Source organism: Heterocephalus glaber, unplaced genomic scaffold (assembly GCF_053883595.1).
Source record: "Heterocephalus glaber isolate CG9 unplaced genomic scaffold, H.glaber_assembly_v1.0 deba00001547, whole genome shotgun sequence".
NCBI lineage: Eukaryota > Metazoa > Chordata > Mammalia > Rodentia > Bathyergidae > Heterocephalus > Heterocephalus glaber.
Window position 1 is genome coordinate 17,733,482 of NW_028258340.1, and position 26,745 is coordinate 17,760,226.

The 26,745-nt window shown below is 38.3% G+C and overlaps 1 protein-coding gene across 12 annotated transcripts in view; it reads left to right on the plus strand.

Moving 5' to 3' along the window:
• Dmd (dystrophin) overlaps positions 1-26,745 on the plus strand; it is a 2,486,572-nt gene that overhangs the window by 2,255,006 nt on the left and 204,821 nt on the right. For all 12 annotated transcript variants that reach the window (XM_004850043.4, XM_087189971.1, XM_087189973.1 and 9 more), the window contains one exon: positions 1,511-1,589. In XM_004850043.4, the coding sequence (XP_004850100.2) occupies positions 1,511-1,589 (79 nt within the window). The remainder of the gene's footprint in view (positions 1-1,510; positions 1,590-26,745) is intronic.

Genomic DNA, 26,745 nt, shown 5'->3' on the forward strand with positions numbered 1-26,745 from the left:
CTGGAGGAGGAAGGGTGCTAATGTCATGGCAGCCAGGAAACAGAGTGGGAAGAGGACCTAGGGAGGGAGATGCCCTTCCAGTTAATGCCCCAGTGACCTACCTCTTCCAACCAGGCCCCATCTCCTATCCTAATAGCAGGTTAGCTATAGCACCCCCATGATCCAATCACCTTCCAAAAGCCCCACTTCTGAACACACAAGGCTTCTGGGGGACATTCTTGGTGTAAACCATAACAAGTTGTATATAGGATGGAGCATCATCTCACAGGCAGGTAGTTTAATGGGTTTGGCTGGAAGTGCAAGGTCATAAGGCTGGGCTGCCAAGTTTGACTGTTCCTCTAGCTTTTGTGTGCATAAAAGGGAAACAAATCCTGCCTCTTTTGTAATCTTATTGGTTATCCAAATACTTTGCCCCAGCAAAGATGAACAAGATAAGGAAGTGAGAGTGAAAAAAGACTGCTGTACATCTACGTTAAGTACTTATTGATGGTGGAAGGACAGAGCTGGCTTTTAGGAAGATTACCTGGGCCACTTTTCTGATGACATTAAGATCTGTTTACTTCCTGGAAATTCTCCAGCCCACAAGAACTAGACCCCCTAAGTTCTGATGGCTTTAGGCAAGCTCTGAACAACTCTAAGTGTAGCATGGACTCTCCATAAGCAAACCAAGATCTGGAATTATAGAGCTGGGGTGCCTGGGGCCACCACTAATATTGGGTTAGCAAAATGCTAGATGACAGAATATAGCATTTCACCCGTAAAATTCTTCCCTTCTATCCCCACCAAGAATGGAATTCACTAAGCTTATGGGACTCTGTGTAAATATACATTATAGAAAAGTCTAATAGGAAAAAGAAAATAATGACAATTTTTACCCTGCACTGCCTGAGGCATGTCTCAGTAATTTCCAAGTACACTGAAAACAAAAATCTGAGAATTTCTTTTATCTCACTACTCATTTTATATTACCCCAAATTTAAACCTTTCCCTTACTTTTTTGACATTTAATTATTAATTATCAGTTTATTTATTACCAATAATTTTAATGTTATGATTCATTAATTATTGGTCAGTATTCTTAAAAATGAGTCAAAAACAATAGGCTAAGACTAAAAGACAAAATGTATAGCATTTCTGACATCCTTTAGCCACCTAGCATAATATCAAGTGGCAACCTCTGTCTTTTTTGTGAAAGAATTACAATTTGCATTTCTTGATGGTACTAACTGAGGCAGTAGTTTATTCATGGCTGCTGATGAATTGAGTGTAAAAGTTATCATTTTAACATTGTCCAGAGAGGAAATTCTTTGTGTGTGGCCTTGCTTTGATAGAAATGGGTCTTGGAAACCATCTCCAGTAGGGGGGATTAAAACAAGGGTAATCGATTAATTAATTGCTTTAGTGTTCTCAGCCTTAGAGACCCAAATCATTTACCAAGAAAGACACATAGTTTTCACTGTTTCTCGTTATATGGGATAAGAAAACATCATTTTTCTTCTTTTCCTCCCAGATGGCTATCGAGGACCGAGTCAGGCAACTGCATGAAGCCCACAGGGACTTCGGCCCAGCATCCCAGCACTTCCTTTCCAGTAAGTCGTTTTCAACTTTCATTACTTAACCTTTTCATTGCGTCGTGGCTGCTAAGAATTAAGAGTTGAATTACAGTCAACTTTGCCAGATGCAGTGGAGGCCTAAATCATCCCAAAATATAACTTAGTGGATGAATTCAGAAGGCAAGGAAGGGGAGACCCAACCAGACCATTTTGTCCAGCCTTTAGGTGGTGCATAATTATTTCCTGCAGTGTATTCTTCAGTGCTGACTTCGTCAATATTTTTGTGTCTTTACTTCTACCTATATCAGTTGCCTTCATAAACCTGATAATTACATAATTTCAATATGATCGTTCAATATATGTTACTGTGAACCTATGATTCTTTATATAACTCATTAAACCCTCGTACCTCCAAGTTGGAACCTCAGCCTGTGGTGTTTCCTTTCCCTGACTGTTCATGTCCCTCTTTTATCCTTGACCACATAATCAATAATTAATACAAGGAGAGATAGCTTTAGTTAAATGGAAAGTTTAAGTACTGGAACATCATATTAATATAACAATTCATATTGAATTGACTAGCATCTTTCTCTATTTAATGTTCTTAACTTATGCCACTCTTTCTTTAGTTATAAAAGCATATATGTTGAGTTTTGGGATATTTAGAAAGCTACAGTGTACTTCTGTGTGGCATTAATATCTGTTAGCAACACCTTCAGGTCATATATGAGTCTAATGAGGGCTTAAGCATCATTTCAAAGCAGTTACCTTGTGCCTGGCAGTGTTACAAATATTAACTAATTTAGTCCAAAGTCAGCAACTTCATGAGATAAGCTCCATTGCGACCCCTTCCCTTTTTTGTTGTTGTTTTGAGACAGGGTCTCATGTAGTTCAGGCTGGCCTTGAACTCAGTCATGTTGTAGTCCTGGCTGACCTCACATTTGCAGCACTCCTCCTACCTCAGCCTCCCAAGTGCTGGGATCACAGGCATCTGACACTATACCCATTTTAATGATGAGGAAATCAAGGCACACATTTACACAAGTAGTGAAAGATAGAGCCAGGATTCAAACACAAAATGTTGGCTCCAAATTCTATATTTAACAACTACATTGTACTTTTACTTAATTTACATGTTTTATCGAGAGGAAACAATTCTATATGGTCTTTCTTCTGCTGCGTTCTTTTATTGCTACTTTCTGGTCCTTTCAGTTGCTTTCCATTCTCCATGGGGTAAAAGAAAGATCACATTCATAAATACGATGAAGTATTTGACCAGATACTCTTACATGTGTCTCCACTTGGTCATTGTCTTTTAGAACAACAATTTCTAGAAGGCATTGGTCTTGTCTCTGTGTTCTACATCAATGATGGATAAAATATGAAGTTGTTGTATTTTTCGTGACTGATCCCCACCTCATTATCTGCTTGTAGTCTAGTTATCTGGACAACACCACACGCGCTTCAAAGTTGCCAAGAACGACAGGATAAGTTAAAGGAGTATTATGTCAGTGAGTGAGATTGTGGCTTTTAGGAATGGCTCTAGAAAAAAATATTATAAAGGCTGCACATTTTGTCATCTGTGTTTTTTAAAGTCCCTGGTCTACTTAACTTGCCTTGGTGATAGCCAATCTATTTGATTTAATTGAGATTAAATGTGATAACATACTCCTAAGTGACTCATAAACCATAAATAAAAATACTACTATTATGAATATTAGTTACTCCTCCGACACTATGTATATTCATTCATCCTTTAGTCTCGCTGTCTCCATCCCCACTGAATTCCCAGGTCATCCCCATTAAAACCTATTCCTAGAAAATGATATTTTATACTCATTTAACCCAGGTGACAGGTAAAGTTTAATGTGTACTTCTCTGGGGTTATTTGCATTTTAATAGGGTAAAAATCCATAAGCCTGAAGAATGGCTCTCTGGTGGTAGAATGTCAGCCACAAGCTCTGAGCTGTGAGCGAAGAACTCTGAGAGGCCACGTGGAGCACCCTCACACCTTTCAAACAGTGTCACATCAGTGCCACTGCCTGAAAGGTCTCACCTCCAGACAGTCACTCACAAAGAGATTGATCTACCTGCCCGAAGGGAGCCAGCCCCGAGTCAGCAGTTTCTTGGATGCCCATAGTGAATGGCAGTAGATACTTAGAGGCTTCGCTTGTGCATACAGAAAATACCACTTTGTTTGAAGGGATGCTTAAGAAGTAGGACAGTGCAACCTTACATGGATTGTGTGTTTGTGTGTGTGTGTGTTTTTAATTACAGAGGTAATATATACTCATTGTGGAAAATTTGGAAAACAAAGAGTACAAAGAGGAAGAGGAAAATCATTCATAATCATTTTACTCAGAGATAATCACTGTCAGGAATTCGATTTATATACATTCTGTGTGTTTGTGCGTGTGCATGTGTGCGCGTGCACACATGTCCTGGTTTTCTTTTTTCTTTTAAACCCGGTAGAGATAAATTAAAAAAAAGTCACGGTTTTATGGTCTGTTTTTCTTTGCTTTAAACCATGTTAAAATACTTTTGTTTATTTTGGGGTTTCTTTTGTATTTTTCGAGACATGGTCTGGCTATTAGTTCAGGCTGACCTTGAACTCACTATGTAGCCCAGACTGGCCTCAAACTCACTGCAATCCTTCTGCCTCAGCCTCCAGAGTGCAAGGATTACAGGTGGGCACCATCATGCCCGGCTACTTTTGTTTATTTTGATATTCTTCTACAAAGTAACTTTTTAAATGACTGTCTAGTATTTCTTTCTGTGGCTGTATCATATTTACCAAGATAATTCTGAATTGCTTGATATTAAGATTATTTCAAAATGTTCACTATTATATCTAGTAGTATGAGTAATATCTTTTGTACAACTTTACAAACATCTCAGTTTTTTCTACAAGTTAAATGCCTGCCACTATAATTGCATTGTTAAGAATGTTTACATCAGTGAGCTTCTCATGTTCATTGCCGAATTGACATCTAGAAAGTTGTACCGGGAAATGGATGCACCATCAAAACAATGTTTGGGGCAGAGAATCTCAGAAGCCATTTATTTCCTGGCCGGGGATTTAGCTCAGTGGTTCTGCTGCCTGCCTCACAAGCACAAGGTCCCGAGTTCGATCCCCAGTACCAATTTTTTAAAAAGTCACTTATTTCCTATTAAATTGTATTCTATTAAAAAAAAGCTTCCTCCCCTAAAACACAAAGAAAAACATGTCTCAAAATTCCATGAAAGTTATATTAAATGAATTTGACTTGATACATGTTTAGTAATTTGCTTCCAGTTTACTAGAAATATTAGAGTGATTTCTGAAGCTTAGAAATTATAAAGAAAAGGAATGTAAGGATGAGCCACTAATTACATCCTTCTCCACAAATATGCTGTCTGTCTGATTCTCTCTCTCTCTCTCTCTCACACACACACACACACACACACATACACACACAGAGATGCTTTTGGAAACTGTCTCTTTGTCAAAAGAGACACAGTCCAACTAAAAACCTATTCACTGTTTCTTCTTGGTGGCCCAGTCTCTACTTATTAAAGAAGTTGTTTCTTTTATCTTAGATCTGAGGGAAAATGAGAAGAGAAAAACATTGCAATATATGACCCTTATACACTGATAGACACTAGATCATCTTTAATTCTAGGTTTGATACTCTACAATTCCTAACTGACTTCTGCAACTTAAAGCAAGCTCTTAAAGGGGAAACTCAAATAGCATAATTTTAAAATTTTATATACTTTACTATTCCAATCATACACACACACGCACACACGCACACACACACACATATTGTAGGTACAGAGTCAGTCTCTTGTTATTCAGTAATTAAGAAAGTACTACAGCACTATACTCATTAATTGACAAAGTCCAAATATTGCCCTTCTTTTTGTTCTTTTCAAGAATTTAAGAACATTTTTCTGTCCATTTTCTCAGTTCTCTGGGCTTCTGTTCTAAATTGTACTTTTTTTCCCAAGGATAACTACATATTTGGATAAACATAGAACTCCTTCTATAACAATAAGAATCTGTAGTTATCTTAATATTTTACAAGTTCTAGAATTCCCTAAAGGAACATTTTCCAAGCTGGGTTTCCTAGAATATTAATGTTCTATAAGATTTTAATACCTAGCCCTAGAAAAATTAGTTCTAGATTCAATAAGGTTAACAAAGCAGGATGTTACAGAGAAAAGCGAAATTCTTTGCTGTTGAAATTCCTGGTGCCTTTATTAGGCATTGGGACACTAAGAGCAGAATAAAGAGTCAGTAGCTCTTCTTCATGCTTATGTGACGGTGGAAGCATTTTTTAGGCACACCAATTAATTTCTCACTAAACATGTCATGGAACTCAGTGAATCTTTGCCCAAAAGTGGTATTTGCCAAATAGTATAAATAGTATAATGACAAAAATTTCCTGCTGAAAGTAGTAAGAACATGATCCAATTAAAAAGAAAATGAGTATTTATAAAGCAAAAGGGTCACCTTTCTAGCCCCAGGCCCACCCCCACCCTAGGATTCTCCTCATGCTATGGAATTTCCTAACTAGAGAAATCCATAGGATCTGTATGAGTAGCTTTCAGGCTCTGAGGCCTGATAGGAAATTCCAAAACCAGCTTAATCACTTACAACCACTCATTTTTTCATGCGTAATGAAACAGACGAAAAAAATATGAGAATACAGTACACAAGTATGGTTAACTATTTTTTGACACTTTGGTTATTTGGTTGTGTGTGTGCCTGTGTGTATGTGCACACGTGGACTAGATCTGTGAATTTTAGCAAACGCTGTCTCACAGACACTAAATTATTCTAGCTCTCCCCTTAATTTGCAGAGAACAAAATAGGTGCAGAAAGATGAAATGGTATGACTGAGGTCACCAAGTTGGTGATCATAAAACTGAGAGCAGAACACATTTTCTGAATTCCAAGCCATACCTCACAGTATTTCTCCCATTAAGTCAGGCCAGTGACAGTCTGTTCCATCTGATGTTGCCGAAGATCCATCTCTCTGTTCCTCTGAGTCTGGCTATTCTAAGATAATATATAGAGCCAGAATTTTTCTCAGTACCTCTGGGCCAAAGACTAGCTTATCAATAGTAAAAGCTGGTGGACTGCAGTGGCATGTGCCTATAGTATCAGTTCCTCTGGAGGCTGAGGCAGGAGGATCATTTGAGCAAAATAATGCAAGGTCAACCTGGGCAACATAATGAGATCCCTTTCTCTAAAAACAGGAAAAGGTCTAGAACTGCACTGACTAGCTTCAAAATTCTGGCTTAGGGCTGGGGATTTAGCTCAGTGGTGGCACCACCTGCCTCACAAGCACAAGGTCCCAAGTTCAATCCCCGATACAAAAAGAAAAAAAATCTGGCTTAGACACTAAATGTTCTTAGTCTTCCTCCCTAAAATGGGAATGGTATTAATATATTTCATCAATTTTTCAGGTATGCTTTTTAACTCAGATTTTTAAAACTGAGATCAGAATGCACTTGAATTGGGCACTTGAATTTAATGAAACATCATAGGTTATACAATAGGGTTATAATGAAGATCAAATTGTTAATTGCAAGAACCAGTGTATGAGTTTATCCCTGACCAGAAGGCAAAGAAGGATGAAAGACAAAAGACGCAAAGATAATTCGGAATGAGGGGACTGGGGGCTCTTGCCTGTAGTGGGCACAGAGCCCTGAGCATTTGTCTCACCTCACTTTTATTCACTTAGACATGGGAATGAAGAATTAGATTAATAGAAGATTCATCTGCTTCTCGTCCTCTAGAGCATGTACCCAGGCAAACATCCAGATCTCGGCTGTATTGACTCTTCTCTGGAACTTGAAATGTGCTAGTATGCTTGCTGTTTCTCTCTTTTCTGCTCACAGAGAAGGTCAATTAGGCCTTGATCCTCATTTTCTGGTCTCCTACAATTAATGTATGTAAAACTCATAAAACTGCCTGACATATAGTAACTGATATACATGTGTTGTTATTACCATTAGTGTTAGTATCATTCTTAAAGTCCACTTGAGAGTATGACAGTATATGCCTGATAGAGTCAAACTAGTAACAAAATATCATTCATCTTTTTGCATCTAATTCTCATGTATGTAGTCCCTCTTTTCTTTTTTCTTTTTTTTCTTTTTTGGTACCAGGGATTGAACTCGGGTCCTTGCACTTGTGCATTGCGCAGCAGGCGACGAAACCACTAAGCTAAATCCCCAGCGCTAGTCCCTCTTTTCTGAAGATCGTTTTCAAAGTCCGGTGTTTGGCAGATTATAAGAACTCAATAATTAGTTATGTAATGAATAGATGAATAATGAAATGTGTAGAACTAATCTCTTAGTCTTGTTGATAATTATAGTCTCTGGTGCCTAACCTGGTAACCTGTGCTTGGTAAATGTTCAATAAATATTTACAGAGTGAATTAGGTCTTATACCCAAAAGAAGAAGAGGTAAACTTACTCCTGGCATTGGTAATACACAGCAACATGAGATTTAGCATAGTGGGACCACACAGTAGATATTCAATGAACAATGTGACCTTTTATGCTGCTTCTTAGCAAGAACTAATAACGTTCATAACTTTGCATCATCAGTGTTATCAAAGTCTCTTGTGTGGTGGAATGTATTAAAGGAAAGTGCTGACTTCAAAATTACAGCAGGATCACAACTACATTAGAAAATTAAATAAGAATGCCAAAAAAGGTACACATGAAGGAAAGACTGAAAATAAAAGTACTACAAAATGCAAATGGTTACTTTGCCTTTTTTACTTTTGAGGTTTTATAGTAAGCATGTATTACTTTTATAATAGAAAAAACAATAAAAGTAAAATTCTTATACTCTAGCTTTTAACCCCATGACCTCTTGCTGTATTATGCTCTATTGGCAGCCATAGGACTCTGGAAGATGAATTTTCTTTTCACTATTTATTCTAAATTTAAAAGCTGTAAGCTTCATTGAGTGACCTTCTTGTTTACAGATTATGAGGCATTTTAAAAAGAAGGAAATGATCAGTTGTTTCTCACCAGCTTATAATGTTAACTACCTTGATCATATCCCTGGTTAACTCTTCTCTCTGGCAAAGTAAACCAAGGTATCACAGTTTCCCTTTGATACCTAGGGTAAAACAACTTGCACATATCATGAGAGTTGCCAGCGCTTCACCTCCAATCCCTTCCATATCTATTTAATAATTTTAAATTAGGGAAAAATCTTTAAGCACATCTTATTGTTGCTGCCATCCACTTAACTGTGTGTGAACCTATACTACCATCATACTCAGGGACATGGATGATTTGAAATATGAGTGAGTCACTCATTTCAGTCTTCACATTGGCTTAAAGAAGCTATCATGATAAATTTTGCTTAAAGAAGCTATCAGAAAAAATTTTGCAGCCACAGTGTGAGATGATTTTGAGCGTAAAGCTCCAAGCAGGTAAAATCTCAAGGCAAAATAATTTGAGCCAGTTTCTTCAGCACTCATGTGTTGTCCTGTATGTTGATGTCTTCATGACTTTTCTTGTTGCTGAGATGAAATATTCAACATCCAAGGTTAAAGGAGGAAAGGTTTATTTCAGCTCACAGTTTCTAGAGGTTTTAGTTCATAATCGTCTGGTTCCAAAGCAGGACAGCATGGTAGAGGGGCATCACAAAAGAAAAATAGTTCATGGTGTGGCAATCCCAGTGTCACACACCCTAATCCAGAATCATACCCATGATCCAGCCACCTCCCCAAAGTCCCCCCTGTGAACACATTAGGCTTTGGTGGGACATCTAAATACAAGCCACAGTTGGGAATTTGGGACAAATGCCATCTCACCTGTCTGTGATGCTAATAATGCTTCTCTAAATTTAAAGACATAGCAGTACGCTGATAATAATTGTACTCTTTTCTCTCAAAACCCATTGCAATGGCCTTTCCTCCTTTAGCTCAAATTTATACCCTCTAATAAGACTACAGATTTGTTTGCTTCAGAATACCCTTAGCAACCAAATTTTGCCTCATTGGCCCTACATATTCTATTCATTTGAGTACATAAGGAAACATAGGAAAGTGCTCAGTTTCTGCTATGGGAATTTTTGTCCTGGCCTATACTGGCTCAAGAGAATCAGTTGTTAAATGTATAGTAACTGCGAGCTGGTGGTTAAAGGCACCTTTTGTAGCTGCAATCAGAATATTTACCCACAGAAATTGGCAAATAATGCAAATCCAAAGACTTCCTTTCATAGCTAGTTTCCTAACACTAATTTATCTATGTTATTCAGATCATCCTAGTCCCTGGATACAAAGCATGTTCTGAAATAAGAAGAGTATTCAGAATTCAAAGATTTACCTTCCCTAGGTAGGATAACCACTCCTCTTAGTGTATCTGGGACTTTCCTGATTTAAGCACTGAAATTCTTGTATTCCAGAAAATCTCCTCAGTTCTGGGGAAACCAAGAATGGTTGGTCACCTCAGCCTTAGTTAAATTTCTCTAGCAATAGTCTTAGGTGGAGCTTTCTATAGAAGTCATTTATTGAGAGAGTGCTCTCCAGTGAAGGAGAAGGAGGGAAGACAGCTGAGGTAGGATGGCTGCTGCTTAGGGAGTCATGATAAGCCAGTAGGTTGAGAATAACTTCAGCCTCATCCCACAGAGAGCTCGGGAATAAAAACTGTACCACAAGGTTGGCACAACCTTGAGGCAGGGGCTGGGCTTGTGTTTTCTCAAGTCAGTCAGTCATTGGTGGATTTCTGAAAAATAGGAGTTGGCAAGGTAATTCACTTTTGGTGGAGTGAGAGTTTTTGGTGAAAGGAATAATGGGTGAGCCACCCTGGTAAAAGGGATCTGAAAGGGGCCCTAATAGTATTGGCTCTCTCAGATCTTATAAAGTTACTATGATAGTCCATGCATACTCTGGCCTTAAAGCTAAGTGGTGACACTTAGCTTCATCACTATCACTCCTTTACCATGTGGCTACATGAAAATGCCTGGAGGCTTGCCAGACATGAAGCAAATGCCTATTTCTTTCTTAGTTCAACTTCATTGTGACAGATTCCACTGGGCTTTGGGAGGCTGTAGAGCAAGGAGACCAGCCCCACAGTTCTGAATCAGTTTCATGACATGGGCACTATTTTACTGAAATAGTGGCTCTGAAAGGTGTATTTTTACACTCCCCAGAAAATGAAAGCGTTTGTGAGTTTGGCCTAGGGTAACACTTTGTCATCTGTCCCAGAATACAAAGCTTTGCACAACAGAAATGGTGGAATCACATCCCTATGGGCAAAAATCATTACGTTCATTTTTCTATTTGGATGTTTTCCATTTTCAGAACACAACCAGTTTGGGATTACAAAATACTTTTTGGTGAGAACTTTGAAGTGGGGACAAAAGGCATTTTGTTCTTTTGTAGACTTACATAAACTGTTCCTTGTTTAAAAAGTATTCTCCAAGATTTTAAAATAAACTAACAGATATCAGCAATGAAAATCAGCTTTATTTTAGCTCACTACAGGTATTTTTATGTTATGTGCTGTGTCTCCTTAAGGATGTAAGGATGGGAATAGGTTAGGGTGATGAGGGGTATTTCCAGGATACAGAGAGACATAAAGAAGGGTGGGAACAGCAGTCAGCAGAAACATATGTTTGCTTCTCTCTATATATATGCATTTGCTGCCATAGACTTTAACTATCCCAGTATCGTAGCTTGTCTCTTCACTCCATGAATGCACTTTCTACTTAAAGTTTCTACATCTTTGTGACTTCTATTTTCTTCCTTTGTTATCTGACTTTTTTCACTTCTCTTCCATCTAAGTTTATCTCTGTGTTGTTATAATCAGACTCTCCAAGAAAGAAGATCTTATAAGGGAGTTATTTTCTTTCCATCTTAAGAGTCAGGCCACTGAACAAGGTATAGGGTAGACAGTAAACTAGGCTTTCTGAACCTGGGGACCATTGAGAGTTTGGGCCAAAAAATTCTTTGTTGTTGAGAGCCATCCTATGCATCATCCCTGGCAAGATCCTTGGCCTCTACCACTACGGACCAATAATACACTACCCCTGCCTCAGTTATTACAAACAAAATGTCTCCAGGCATTGTCAGATGGTCCCGGGAAGGTGAAATTTCTCCTGATTGAGAACCCAACTTTTATATAAAACCCTGGACAGCTATGGAAGTTGGGGCCGTGTGAAACACTAAGTGGAGCGACCTATACCTGTAGAATAATTTCAGACTGCTTTTTTCCACTCCTCAGTTCCCTTCAGCGAAAGGGAGTGTCCTCAGCAGGCAGTATTCAGGGATTGCTTCAGCTGCCTCCCTCATAACCACACCTCCTCCATGGGCAGCTTTTGTTCAGTGAGGAAGGATAAAAACTCAGCCATTTTGGCCTAACTCAGGAAAAATCTCTTAACTCAAGAGCTCCTGTGGTGTTGACTGAGATTGTCACTGAGCTACTTCCAAGCTTGACTCCTCCCTCTGTCCATCCCTGCTTCTTCCCCCTCCCTCAGTTTTTGATCTCAGTGGCACAACTCACTAAATATCTTGCTCTCTAAATTTTGTCTTAAGAGTTGCTTTCTGGGGCTGGGGATTTAACTCAATGGCACAGCACCAGCCTGGCAAGAGCAAGGTCCTGAGTTCGATCCCTGGTATTCCCTCCCCCCCAAAAAAAAGGTTTCTTCCTGAGGGAACCCAACCAGTGAGGGGCATCGGAACTGACTGGCATTTCAAAGCATCTGAAAAAAAGGGCATTGTAATAGGCCCATTAGTCTCTTGTTAATTTGATTTACTCTCCCTTTCATAATAAGGTTGCTGATTTTGTCCAATATAAGTAGTGATAATCATTATTTAAGGTGTCTGACCTCATGATTTCCATTAATAGGTAAGGACTTTAGGGACAGAAAATTACATCAGCCTCTTGCTTTACACCTTAAGCTCAGCAGCATACACACCAATGATAGGCAAGAGTTAGAGTGTTAGATGGTTGATAAAATAGACCATAAGAGGAAATTAATCAGAGTATGGGCAGCATAAGGACAAGCATTACCGTTTTTTTATTTCTTGCATCTAACACAACACATTGTATATAGGTGCAGGATGTGACTTGATTGAATGAACAACGGAGCACTTGAGAAATTATTCCCACTGTAATATAATAGGAGAGAATTTACTCTAGTGTCTGATCTAATGTTCCAAAAAGTTAATGAACTTCACTTTTTTCAGTCAAATGGGATTTGATTTGTCACTCAGCAAATGTCTATTGAGCAACCAAGGAAGTCAAACTCTGTTCTAGAACTGAGAAAAATAACAGTAAATGAAACAAAGTTTCTTTTTCCATAGAGCTTAAATTTTCATAAGAAAAGATGAGCTATCAAGTCATAATAATTTTGGTAAAGAAATAATAAAGCAGTATAAAGGGGCTAGAGGGCTAAGGGAAGGAGACTTAAGATGCAGTGGTCAGGGGCAGTGACTTTAAGTAGAGAAGTGACTCTAAGTAGTACTTTCAAGTAGAGAAGTGAGAGGGTGAACCAAGTAGATATTGGGTACCAAAATGTTCCAGGTAGAGGAAACAGGAAAGACAAAGACCCTAAGACAGGAGCATCTTTAGGGAGTGTAATGGTTAATCTTGATTGTCAACTTAATTGTCAACTTCCAGGTGTGTATGTGGATGGGGAGTCATGCAGGTATATATCTTGCCCCTGGCCCCTTCTGCTCTGACTCCCTTGCTTACTGTCTGCTTCCTGGCTGCCATGAGGTAAGCAGTTTTCCTCCACCAAGATGTTTCTGTCTTGGAGCCAGCCAATCATGGACTGAAACTCTGAAACTGTGAGCTGAAATAAACATTTTCTCCCTCAAGTTGTGAACGTCAGGTGTTTTATCCAAGCAACAGAAAGGTGACTAATGCAAAGGGTTAGAGGAATAGCAAGGAACCTAGTATGCCTGCAGCTCTGGAAGCAAGATGGCAAATGATAGGAGGTCAGTGAGTGCCAAGGGCCAGAGCAGGGAGTAGCTTATTGGTTATGCTTAAGGCCTTTGGAATTTATTCTTGGGGAGAAGGGAAGGCTTAGGTTTCTAAGCTAAGAAGTGATGTGTACCTGGACCATTCTTACTGCCTGTGCCTATATCATTCATTCGTATATTTATTAACAAACACTAGGCACTTTGAATATAAGGATAAGAAAGATAGAATTCTGGTCTTGGAACACTCAGATTCTAAACAATATAGATAGACCTATAAAAAAGGAAAAGAAAAAACTTCTATAGTGATGGTAAATAGTGGCTGCTGCAGGAGTAGAGTAGAAATAGAAACTAATTCTGCAGTGAAGAAAATAAAATGCTTTATCTTGACCAGTATTGTCCCCAAGGCAGAGGGTATTCCATCTGATAGAATTCTAGCAAAGAATGCTTCTAATTGCTTGGTCCTTGATCTCAATTAGCAAGAGTCATAGATGCATTCAGTAACAAGAAATCAGGTTCTCCCTTCCACTTAGCCATTCTGATATGATAAATATCCCCTTTTCCAACTTTACGAGTAGTCTCCTAATAGCCCTTTTGTTCAGAAAAGGGATTTCTTATATATGTATAATGAGTATAAATATAGGTTTTAGAGAGTGCTAATGTTTTAATGAGATAGAAATAGGCAGACAAGAGAGAATAATTGAAGGATTAGTCAACATTGGGACAATTTTATGTGGAAAGAGAAAATTTGAGCAGAAAGTATCTGGGAAAAGAAAAACAAAAATAAAATGAGTTCATTTATGGTGTGAATTAAGGACAGAAGGAATTTATTCTCCGAAGTTTAAAAAGTGAGATTGTCCTAGTCTGTTTTCAGTTGTCAAAACAGATTATCTGAGACTGGGTACTTTATGAAGAAAAGAAGTTTGTTTAAGGCTAAAAATACATGGTCAAGCAGTCAGTCCCATTGGCTAAGCCTCTGGTGAGGGCCCTCTTGGCTGCATCACTGGGAGGATGACATTAGGCTAGCAGGAACATGTGCAGGCAGATCACATGACAAAGAAGGGAGCCAGACAAGGAGGAGTTAATTTCGCTGTTTCATAACAACTTACTCTTTCGAAAACAAAGCAGGGTTTCATGAGCACTGCCCTAATCTTTTCAGAGGGCATTGCTGCCACTAGGCTTCATCCTTTAAAGATTCCACCACCTCAATACTGCCACACTGAGGACCAAGCCTCTAGCACATGAATCCTTGAGGGACAAACTGAATCCAAACCATAGCAGAATTTGTGTTGTAGAACTTGACCTAGGCTGGCTATCAGGGGAAAGAAACTCATTCAAAAAACTTAGTCTAGGAGGTCCAGAGTAGATTTATCTCTTAGAAATGTTAGGAAAAGAGAAACAGCATTGAACTGGCTCTTCAGTTATTCTTGAAGCCTGAAACAAAAACTCACAAGGACTTTGCTGTCTTAGGGTAAAATAGAGGGTAGCAAGGCTTATATCATCAACAGGACAGTATGTAATTTCAGGTCAGCATGTTCCTATAACAGATCATCCACACTAATATAAATGGGCTAAAAAGGAAGATAGTAAGTTTAGTAATGTGAAATTTAACTTAAAAATCAGAACTGAAAATTGAAATTAAAATGAAAATGTCTGGTTGGTTTTATTTTTTTCTAAAAATACTTAGCTTTTTGTTTTGAATTCCTAAGTCATGCTGATGTAAAATGATAAAAGACAGTTGATTTTCATAGTTGACAGCAGCATCAAGATGCCAAAAGGAAGATGTATCTCTTTTCATGTTTTACTACTCTGAGACCTGCATAAAATTATTTTGAAGAGTCAGAAAATAGCTAGAAATAGAAAGACAGTGTTTATTTCCTTGAGCTGTTCCCTGGGCTCATGCTTTGGTGGTTAGCAGTTAGTTTCACTCCAGAATCACAGAGAGTCTCATTTTTCTGATTATCCTGGGATTGCTTACATTGACATGAGGTTGGTTCATGGGATAACTACCCCAATAACTCACTATATTAATGATAATGATAATAAGGATAGGAGTAAGAACAGATAAAAGGTATTGAGACTTTGTGCTCTTAACACTGAAGAAGGATTTTATATGGATTAACCTGTTTAATCCTTACAACAGCCCTATAAAATAAGACCTATTATCATCTCCATTTCACAGAAGAGAAAACTGAGACCATGGCAGTTTAATGACATACTCATGTTCATATTTGTAACTATTATGGGTTGTCACCTTTAGAGAAGGATTTCCACTCACTAGTAAGTGACAACCCACAGCCTCATGGGCGTAAACTCAAGGAGATAATCCCCGCTCATCTGTGAATGATAGTAGAAGTGGCTAAACCAATAGAAGAGACTGGCTGAGCAATAGTTTCTATTCTTTAATCACTTTGATCTTTCTTCTCTCTTTCCTCTCTTCCTCTCTGTCACTTGTGTCCACAATAATGGTGGTAACAAGTCATCTCCTAAATCATGTGTCTTACTTCTAATTTCTAGAGCACAAATCTTCTAGTCTCATGCTTATGGATTTAGAGAAAGCTCGACTGGAAAGTGCTGCTTTATGCTTTAGGTTGGCTGGGTTTGCCTCCAGGCTGTGAGTTCAGTTTAAATTATCTGTAAATGTGTTGGGTTTTGAGACCCAGGTGGAAATATCAGAAGGCACGTTGGGCATGTTCTCATGGCAGACTGACAGAACACAAGAGGACAAGCCTCTGTCCACATCATGTCTGCTAAAGCAAGTCTTCCAGGCGGCCAGAGTCAAGGGGCTGAGAAACACACTCTGCCCGCCATGAGGCTATGGATGAAGTATACATGTCTAATTCTTTTACAGTGGAGTCAAGAATGGGATGAAAATTCAATCTCTCCCACCCTCTTGTTACTTTAATTGCTGTCATAGCCTTAGCTCTTTCTCACTCTTCTCATCTTGCTTTCTAAATGGATGTATATGTCATCTACAGTCGTTTGATTTTTTAATATCTGACTTGCTCCCTACTGTCTCAGGTTGCCAATTTTACTTTTCTTGAAATTTCCCTGGTGCCTAATGCAATACTGTTCACACAGAGAGCATTCAGCAAATGGTGTTGACTGCCTGCCGTCTTTTCAAAGCACATCTGGAGAGACACTAAAGGCACCTGGCAATATTGCACTGACTTGTTAGGAACCTAACTTACCCCAGATGGCCCAGAGACTGCAACCACCATTACCTAAGCCAAGCTCTCTGGTAATGAACTCAACCAATTCTGTCCAAATTTATTCAGAAATTCCAAGAGCGGAAGTTAGTCAAGGCCTTATGTATATAAAAGCCTATCCCCCTATCTGACCTTATGAGGCTTGATTTCTCTTTTAGTCTCCTAATCTCAAAATTAGGTTCTCCAAGATTTTCCTAGAAGTCAGTTTGAAGGAGCCTTTCTTTCATGAGTAATGCCACCCAGTATTGCTTTGTGGTACTATGCAGCCAGCAGTCCAGGATATTACATACAGTGTTATCTCTGCACCTCAGTCACCTTGCCAAGTAGTTTAGTATGAACTCTTGACTTCCCAGATCAAATGGAAGCCTGTACTCTAAATGACTTGGTAATCTACTGACAAATCCCATAGTGTGGTATCCTGTTCTCCATGCACAATGGTCTCAGAGCTCAGTGTTATCTGACAGCTCATATAATATTTACAGGTTGTTATTCGTGAGGAATTTTAGTTAGCCATAAAAATTTTCACAGCTATGGCAGACATTAGAGTTCTCATTCATCACTCTTGTGACCTTCCCCTCTGGAGTGTAGCCCATCTGTCTCTGCTGTTGAAATCTTTATGGAAAATCTGCCCATCTTTGAAAGTTTAGAAGTGATCTTAAAGTTTTCATTGAATCTATACTTTTGATATATGATATAGACATACAAAACACCATTCTTATTTTAATTTAATGTTTTTAAAAGTATTAAATTTAACTTGGCCTTTCAGGTAAATGACAGAAAACTTACTCTGGCGACAAGAACTATACGTATCACATCAAAAGAAAATAGAAATCATAGGGAAAGCAATTTCCTGTGTCCTTTTGCTTTTGTGTATGTGTGTGTGTGTGCGCTAAGAACACTTAAGATGAGATATAGCCTCTTAAAATTTTAAATGCACAACACCATATTATTAACTATAAACACTGTGTTCTACACCACATCTCCATAATTCATTCATCTCACATAACTGAATCTTTGCACCCATTGAGCAACAAGTCCCCATTCTTTACCTGCCACATCTATAACCATCATTCCATTAAGGCTGGTTATTTTTAGATACCTCCTATGAGTGAAATCGTGCAGTAACTGTCCTTCTGACAGACAGACTGCTTAGCGTATCTCCCAGGTCCATCCATAGTATCACAAATGGCAGGATTTCTTTCTTGTTTAAGGCTGAATAATATCCCATTGTATGAAAATGTGTTATACGTGTAGAGTGCCCTTTTTAAAGCTCCTTTTTCCTTAAACAGTCTTAGAGTTTTAGCTCTATCATTGTAGTACTTAGTCTCATCCTCTCACTCAAGTATTGATGAAAAGATTCACCTTTCAAGCATTTTAACATAAATACATCATTTGTTGAAATTTATTTCTCAGCTCATTTTTCTGACAATGAAACCCCTCAATTGCCTAGTAACTAAGTCTTAAAAATATGGGTCATTTGTGACTTCTCACTGCCCCCAGACACCAAATTCACTTATGAACTGTCTCTCAGCTCTACTCTCCTACCTCTAATTCAGTCTTCTTGTCTTTTCGTCATGGGAATTCTTTAATTATAAGATAGTCTATGCCCCTCTATTTTCCTGCTGTACAAAACATAAACAAATCTGTTTATCAATGATACTGACGGAAAACCTAGTGGGCAGATGCCATTGGTCTAAGAATATAGAGATGCAGAAAAGAACCATAAGCCCTGGAAGTTAGACAATATTAAAAAGCCTTTTTTCTTTATAGTGTATGTGGTACATTAATAGTAGTCAGGAATAGATTCAAGGGCTGAAGACAAATACTGCCTAATTGAAGCAGGGAGATTGATTCTATAATTATCATTCAAACAATACCTCATAGGTATGTGAGTATAAGCATTACTTGTATAGTGATTAACATTTTGCAAAGCAATTTCATGTTGATTTTAATATTTTTATCCTATACCATTTCAGTGAGGGAGATATAATTATTCTCACTTTTCATATAAGGAAAATAGGGGTCAGGGAAGAAACAACTGTGCTTAAGATCATGAAGTGATGGTAGAGGTAGGACACAAATCCAGTTCTGAGTCTGTGCTCTGTATATGCCACTTGATCTCAAAATACTGGGTTGGGCTATGAAATGGAAAGATAACGTACCTAGTGCCTTTCTGAATTCAAAGAGTATTTACAGCCTATCAAGCAAAGAGGGGGTGTGAGAGGCATGTTCTCAATAATCCATTGTGCCAATGAGTGTATCTAATATGCCTTGAAAACTATATATACCAAAATACCACTAAGGAACAAAATACCACTAAGCTGCAGAAAATGGATTTTTTCTTTTGCCATGTGAATCAATAAAGAAAGACTTCTGGCAGGAGTGTAATTCATATAAAATGCTTCTACATGTTCATAGCCTTTAATCAAGTGAATATACGTCTATGAACTTTGCTTAAGAAAATTAACAAAACTATGTGCAAGGATTTATGTACAAAGATGTCCATTGTGGCCTTATTTATAACAATGAAAAACTGCAAACAACCTAAATGTTCCTAAAGAGAGAATTTTTTCAATAAATCATGGTACATCTATTGGTGGGATATTGTTCAGCCATTAAAAATCTATTATAATACAGCAAGCCCATTCTTAAACATTCGCCTTAGAGAAATGAAAACTTACACTTACATAAAACCTGGACACAAATGTTGACACCAGCTTTATTTCTGATTGCCATGTACTAGACTCAGCTGTCACACACCCAAATAATGAAATACTCTTTAGCAATTAAAAGGAACAAATCATTGATACACACAGCAATATGGGTGAATCTTATATTCATTGTGCCAAGTGAAAGGGAGGGTCAGCATGAGATTCCACCACACTACTCAGAACAGCATGCAATTTAAAACTTAGGAATTGCTTACTTTTTGAATTTTCTATGTAATATATTTAAACCATAGTTGACTATGAGTCACTAGAACTGCAGAAAGCAAAACTGTAGATAAGGAGGGACAGCTACTGAAGAAGAGGAGTCTGATGGAGTACTACTCAGCCATAAAAAATGAGAAATTAGAGACATTTATAGCTAAGTGGATGCACATTGAGGCGATACTCTTAAGTGAAATAAATAGGGCACACATGTATAAATACTGAATAGTTTCTCTGGTGTGAGAAACTGAAAGTGTAAATAAGGACTAAAATGTATAATAGGTAATGTGAAATAGGAAGAAAAGGGGCAAAGGGGAAGGAAGTGGGAGCGCTAGGGGAAGGCATAGAAGGGAATGAGATTAATATGAGAAAATGGAAAAACAGGAACAAAATCTTTGTAAATAGGGAGGAATGGAGGGGTTGAAGGGAGGGCTGGGCAAGGGTGAAAAATAAGAACCAAGAGAGATTATGTAAAGGTGCAAATTTCCAATGATGAATGTCATTATATTGTATACCTAAAATGTACCAATGATTAGAATGAATAATCGATAATGCAAAATAGGAAGAAAAGGTCCAAAGGGGGAGGGGTAGTTGGAGGGGCAGGGGAAAGGAAAGAAGGGAAAGGAGAAATGATGAGAAATGGAAAAAATGGAAATAAAGTCTTTGTAAATAGGGAAGCGTGGAGCGGGTGAAGGGAGGGCTAGGAATGGGGAAAAATAAGAACCAAGATGCATTACATAAAGGTACAATTCCCAATGAGAAATGTAATTGTGTTGTATACCTACAATGTAACAATAAAAGAATTTAACAAAAAAAAAAGAAAAAAGAAAAAAAGAAGAGGAGTCTGAGAATAATGTAACAACAGTCTTCATCACTGCACACAGATTTCCTAAAGCATAGACAAGAAGCACTGGGAACTTGTAAGAAAGGACTAGGAGGAAGGAAGTGAGACAAAGTCAGCATGTAAAGGACCTTGGATACTAAGAGAAGACATTTTAAAATTACTTTATATGCAAAGAGCCTATGGAAGATAATTAAGTACTGGAGAATCCTGTGTTCTGAATAGTACTTTTGGGAGTGTATCTATTGGTGCTCTACCAGCTTAGCAGAGGAGCTGGGAGAACCTGCAGAAGGCATGAGGCTATTGCCACAGCAGAACAATGAGGAGGTGTCTTCACTTTGCCCCTCCATACCCACTTTTCCCACTTCCCTGTGTTTCTCTCAGGGCAGGGAGTGAGGGCAGAAGAATGGACTTTGTAGCCCTCTTAGCTTCAGAGTGGTTTCAACCAGTAGAGTACCATAGTAGGGGCTGTTAGGAAGATGGAGAATGAGGTTGAGATGCTTCTTCCCTTGGTCCCCTCCCTGCCTTCTTCTCTTGACCAATGACCCTGTCTGTGACCCTCTTTACCCAGTACACATGCACAATGGCTCCCTGCTTTTAATACTATGTCTTATGATTTCCCTACACCCTGCATGCATCTCTAGGAACAACCCTTTTGTTAAATTCTTCTCACCCAATTTGAATGTGCCATCTCTTTCCTGTCAGGACCCTAACAGATACAGTCCTATTATAATTTACATTCTTCTAAAACTCAATCCCATTCAAATAATAAAGTCTGTAAGGGCGTGGGATGTATTAAGACTTCTTTCTCCACCATACTTCACCCTACTTTTCCCTAGCCTGCAAATACCTAGCATGGGTCTGGGTACAAACTGTGCATTCAGTAAATTCCAGTTGGTTGATTTTAATTCTGGAATGGAGATATGCTCAGTAAAAATATCCTTCAAAACTAAAATTATGTGCAAAATATCAGAAAGTGTGTCTTTTTTTTTTTTTTTCAGTGCTAGTGATCAAATCCAGAGCCTTGCATACGGTGGGCAAGCGCTCTACCACTGAGCTGCATCCCTGGATCTACAAATAGGTCTTTCTATTTACTGCAGCAGCATTAGCACTTTCTCCTGTGCCAAGCACAAAGGAGTTGCTCTGTGAATTTGTTTTATAGGGCCGGGGATTTAGCTCAATGGCACCGCGCCTACCTTGCAAGCGCAAGGTCCTGAGTTCAATCTCCAATACAAAAAAAACATTGTTTTATAGTCAGTGAAGTGATACTAAGTATTGTTTTGTTTCTTTAGGAACTGGGGCTCTGTTTTTGTCTTCACCAAATACAAATAAGTCTCATTTTAGCTTCTTTGAAATTAGCTGCTCTGAACCCATCAGATGATTTCTTTTGGACACCAAGAACCCATGGTGGAAATTACAGATCATAGGAAGGTAGATTGGGCCAGAATAAAAAAAAAAAAACGATGTTTCTAATAATCACAAAAAGCTTTCAGAAATTCAAAAGAGTTCCTTTACACCATGGTAACAATGGCCAGCCAGGCTCTGAGGTGTATGCCTGTAATCCCAGCTACTTGGGAGGCTCAAATAGTAGAATCTCAGGTTTGAGAACAGCCTGGGCAATTTAGCAAGACTTTGTCTCAAAATTAAATAAATAAAAAGGGCTGGGGTGTTCCTCTGTGGGAGAGCTAGGTTTGATCCCCAGCACCATACAAAACCAAACAAAACAATGTGGTGACAGTGAAGTTGTTCAAGCAGCTCCTGGAAAATCTTTTGATAGAAATGTTGTAAAGGGCAAATGTAGAAATCAGATATAATGCATAGAACTTGAACTAGGTGACATTAAATCCCTTTTAAGATTTATTTATTTTCTCATGGGTTTTTTGGCAAACCTGTATCGAGTACTTGTTATGTACCACACGTGATCAAGTTCAATAACTACACAGACCTGGTTACAATCCTGGGTGCACTTTGGACTCGCTGTGTGGTCTGAGTTAGTGTAGGAAACATTCTGGAGCCCGGGCTTCTTTATCTGTGCTAGTGGAATGGCGTGACTTCGTTATACCTTTGGGAGGAGGACACATAGTAGATGTGCAGTGTTTGTTTTCTCCTTCCTGAATCATCTATCTAACTTCATTTTGAGTAATCAACCAAAATTAAGATGTGTTGCTTACTGATTTAGAACCCTAGACATGCTATTTCACGTAATCGTAATGGTTTCATAATTTATAAAATAAAAATCAGACCTACCTCAGAAATTATTGTGAATACCAAATTAGCTAATTTAGGTTATGTTTAGGCACATGAGATTTTTAATAACTCCTTGTTCCTCCCCCCTCCCTACCTCTTCCAGATCAAGTATTCTCAATAGGAATGAGTTAGTCCCCAAGAAGGCAAAAATTGGTTCCTGGAGAACTTGTTAAAATTACTCTTTTTGTGTTTGTAAAGCACAAATAGACACAATACATAAACACACATACAGTATATCTGTGGTATTAAAATTTCATGGAGGGCACAACAATTAGAAAAAAATATCTATAAAAATTCCTGGGGGAAGCTAGGCATGGTGGCACATACCTGTAATCCCAGTACTTGGGAGGCTGAGGCAGGAGGATTGCTGTGAGTTTGAAGTGAGCTTGGGCTACACAGTGAGCTCAAGGCCAGCCTGAACTACATAGTGAAACCCTGTCTCAAAAAAAAAAAATGTTGTGCTCACTTCGGCAGCACATATACTAGAAAAAAGAAAAGAAAAAGAGAAAAGAAAGATCCTGGGGGAGTGGGGTGGGGGATAGTGGAAAGATGGTTAAGAAACATTTTTATTGCACCAATACGGAATCTGTCCATAAAACCAGTACTAGAATTTGCGTACTTCTGAGGAGCCAAGCACCAGGGACTAAGAATAATAATAATCATAACAATAATAATGATACTAATGTTTTTTAACCTCAGACGTGTTTTCTATTTTATCTCCAGTGACAGTTATCGTCTACTTTTTATTTTTCTCATCCTTTTCCCGCCTTTTTTTTTTCTTGACCCAGCTATGTTATCAAGCTCCAAGTCCACCCGATTAGGAGAAAAGTAGAAAGATTAATGAATGTGTTTGGGTTAGAATTCCAGAGAATGCTCTTCTGCCCTGGTTTAAATGACATTAGCATTTTTTTTCTGGTTAGGCCCCTGTGTCGATTAAAATATGGCTTAACACCGGGGTGTATCTCTTGGCACATTCTGTTCATCATGCATTAAAACATGGCTGAAGTCAGAACTTCCCCTAGTGTGGCCTGTATTTGTGATTTTCAAAACCACCTTGAGTGCAGTATTGAATTCTGTCTCCTCAAGGGGGGAAAAGCATTTACCTGTAGAATTGCTACCCTTTTTTGCTCTTAATAATGTACAGCATCTTAACGCAAGGGGAAATTCAGAGGGCGGTTTTGGAATAAATAAATTCATGTGTAGTTTACTATTTAAATTCAGTAGACAATACTCCATGATGCTGGTGCTGTATGATAATGAATGCTTTTTACACTGGAGGATCTGAATCACAAAGCTGCACTGGAACTGCACATAGTGGTTTTAGAAACATCTGTATAAGAAAATACCAAAGGACAGGCCGGTGTCATATAAAAAGTGTTTGCCAATAAATCGGCTTTTGATGGACTACTAAAAATGCACACACCATGCATAAAAGACGTGTGTGTCTATTACATAGGATAGCTTCGTGAAAGATGACAAGCTTCTTCTGGTGCCCTGAGATAAGAAACAGCTGTTGTTGAAGGTGTGCAGTAGGGCAAGAAATGAAATGATAATTCTGAAGGCACACTTATGAGAGTTACCACATATTTGATCAACTTTTGAACAGATGCAAGACCAGAATCATCTGGCAGTCCCAAATGAAATTGGGGAGAATGAAATTAGGAAGAAGCACTGAATCCAATCCCATAGAACCAGCCTCCAATTGCACGTTATTTGTAAATAACAAGTAGTGTGTGTGCCTGGGGTGGTGGGGGGGCAGGAAAAGAATGGGAGGGGGCTGTTGTTATTTTCCTTTTTTTATTGCCTCAAGGCCATTTTTGAGTGTAAAATTTCAGGGTTTCAAACGATGACTGTAAAGCAGTTGCTTAGGTGAATTTATAAACTATAAGTCAAAGGGGAAAAGCGTCTTTTAGGGAAGAAAAATGTTCTGAATCTTAGCATTTGATAGCTATGCATAAAGACAAGACAATTTTTTTTATTTTAAGGACAAAAGATTTAAAATTAAGCAGTCTGATTACAAGAACATAAAAGTTTGTATTGTTATGGAGCTAATAATTTATTAAAAACTTCTTTTTAAATCTTTGCAGCCACTTAGTTCAAGCATATTCTGATGATTCCTCTAGCGCATAATTGGAATTGTTTTCCTTTTAACATTTAACAACACAAAGTCAACTATATATCCTTTGTGTAGGTTTTGCCACTTGAAGGTTGTGTCTTTCAGACCAAAAGCTCCTTAGCCAGGCCACGCAGCCTGCAGACTGGAGAGATGCCTAGAAAAAGTGTAGGAAATCAAGCTGACTCTTTGCTACCAAAGGACATACCTGGCATCCTCATAATCAGAACAAATTTCTGAACCACTACAATGATAAAAAACTGGAAAAAGATAAAGAAATTGTGAGGCCTTGGTCCATAGAGACCTTTAAGGAAAGAATAGCCCTTCTTTTCTTGTGGTAGGCATTCACAAGCTTGGCATTCACAGCCAGTGAGGGTTGGACCAAGTGCTCTCTGGAGTTCTCTTCCTTTTATGACACTGTGATTTTTAAGGAAAAGATAACACCAAGCAGCCAGGAGCTATGATTTCTGACTTTCTGCTCAGTTTCTGGCCAGAAAAGGCTTGGGTCTTTAGAATTCTGTAACATCAGACCAGGTAGGTTAGGGTGTACAGCCCAAGATCTTAAATCAGCTCTTATTTACTCTGTGAACTAATTGAGACAGAAGAACTGTATTCTTAGGTATAAATAAAGGGGAAGAGGAGAATTTGTAGAGAATAGGAAAGGCAGAGATGAAAGGGGAAGAAGGTGGCTGAGGATTTAGCTCAGTGGTTCCGTTGCCTGCCTCACAAGCGCAAGGTCCCAAGTTCGATTCTCCGTACCAAAAAAAAGAAAAGGGAAGAAGGGAAAGCAAAAGGAATGGAGAAGAAAGGAATAGACAAAGGACAGAGAGAAATTGAAGGTGAAGGGCTACTTTATAACACCAGCTAAATGTCTTTTGTCTCCATATTAAGAATTTCTTTCTACCAAAATGAAAAAACATAATTAGCAGCTAAATACAAATCTATTTCCTATATCATTCAAATGATATATCTCCAAGGTACAAAGCAGCACATCTGGTTAAAGGTTGGGTGATTCTATCCATTACTCTATATAAAACAAAGAAGCTGGAGTTTCATTACCCTTAAATTGTCTGGCAGTAGGTGAAGTTAAACTTTTATTAGAAGCTGCTCTTTCATATTATACAGTGTAGTCAAGGATATATTAGCTTTGACATTTTTCTACATCTCAATATGCTGTGAAGTGAATTTACTGTGAGGCTAATTTAGAAGGGAAATTTTCATAGGCAGAAATAATGGTCAGCATCCACCGAGCTTCAAGTCATTAGTGGGATGAGAATTCAGAAAAAAAATACATACACATAAAATTGCTAGATGTTAATAATTATGCTTCTAATATTTCTATCTCAGATGATATTCTACATTTTCTAAAACTCATGTCTTAAAACTGTATTCAGGAGAAAGATTTTACTGTTGAGAAAATGTTACAGTGCCTTCTAAATTTAATTATTTTGTCTTAAAGATAAAACCTTATCAAATGGTATATAAAAGGTATATTTAGAGGTTCAGCTAAAGTAAAAAAAATTAAACCCTACAACCAAAGCAATTTTTTAAAAGGCTTAAAAGCAAGGCACAGTGGTGCTCATCTGTAATCTCAGCTACTCAGGAGGCTGAAACAAGAGGATCAGAGTTCAAGGCCAGCCTAGGCAATTTAGCAAGACCCCTCCTCTCCCACTGTGTTCATGCATATCTTTAAAAAGTTCAAAGATAATTGATTTGACTCATACACAGTAAAAGCAATTACAAAGTAAATTCTAAGCATGTGTAACACAAAGACATTCTCTCTCTCTCTCTCTCTCTCTCTCACTCTCTCTCTCTCTCTCTCTCTCACACACACACACACACACACACACACGGCCACATAAAGTATGTAAAAGTTTTATTACTCTTTCATACCAGATGCCATTCTG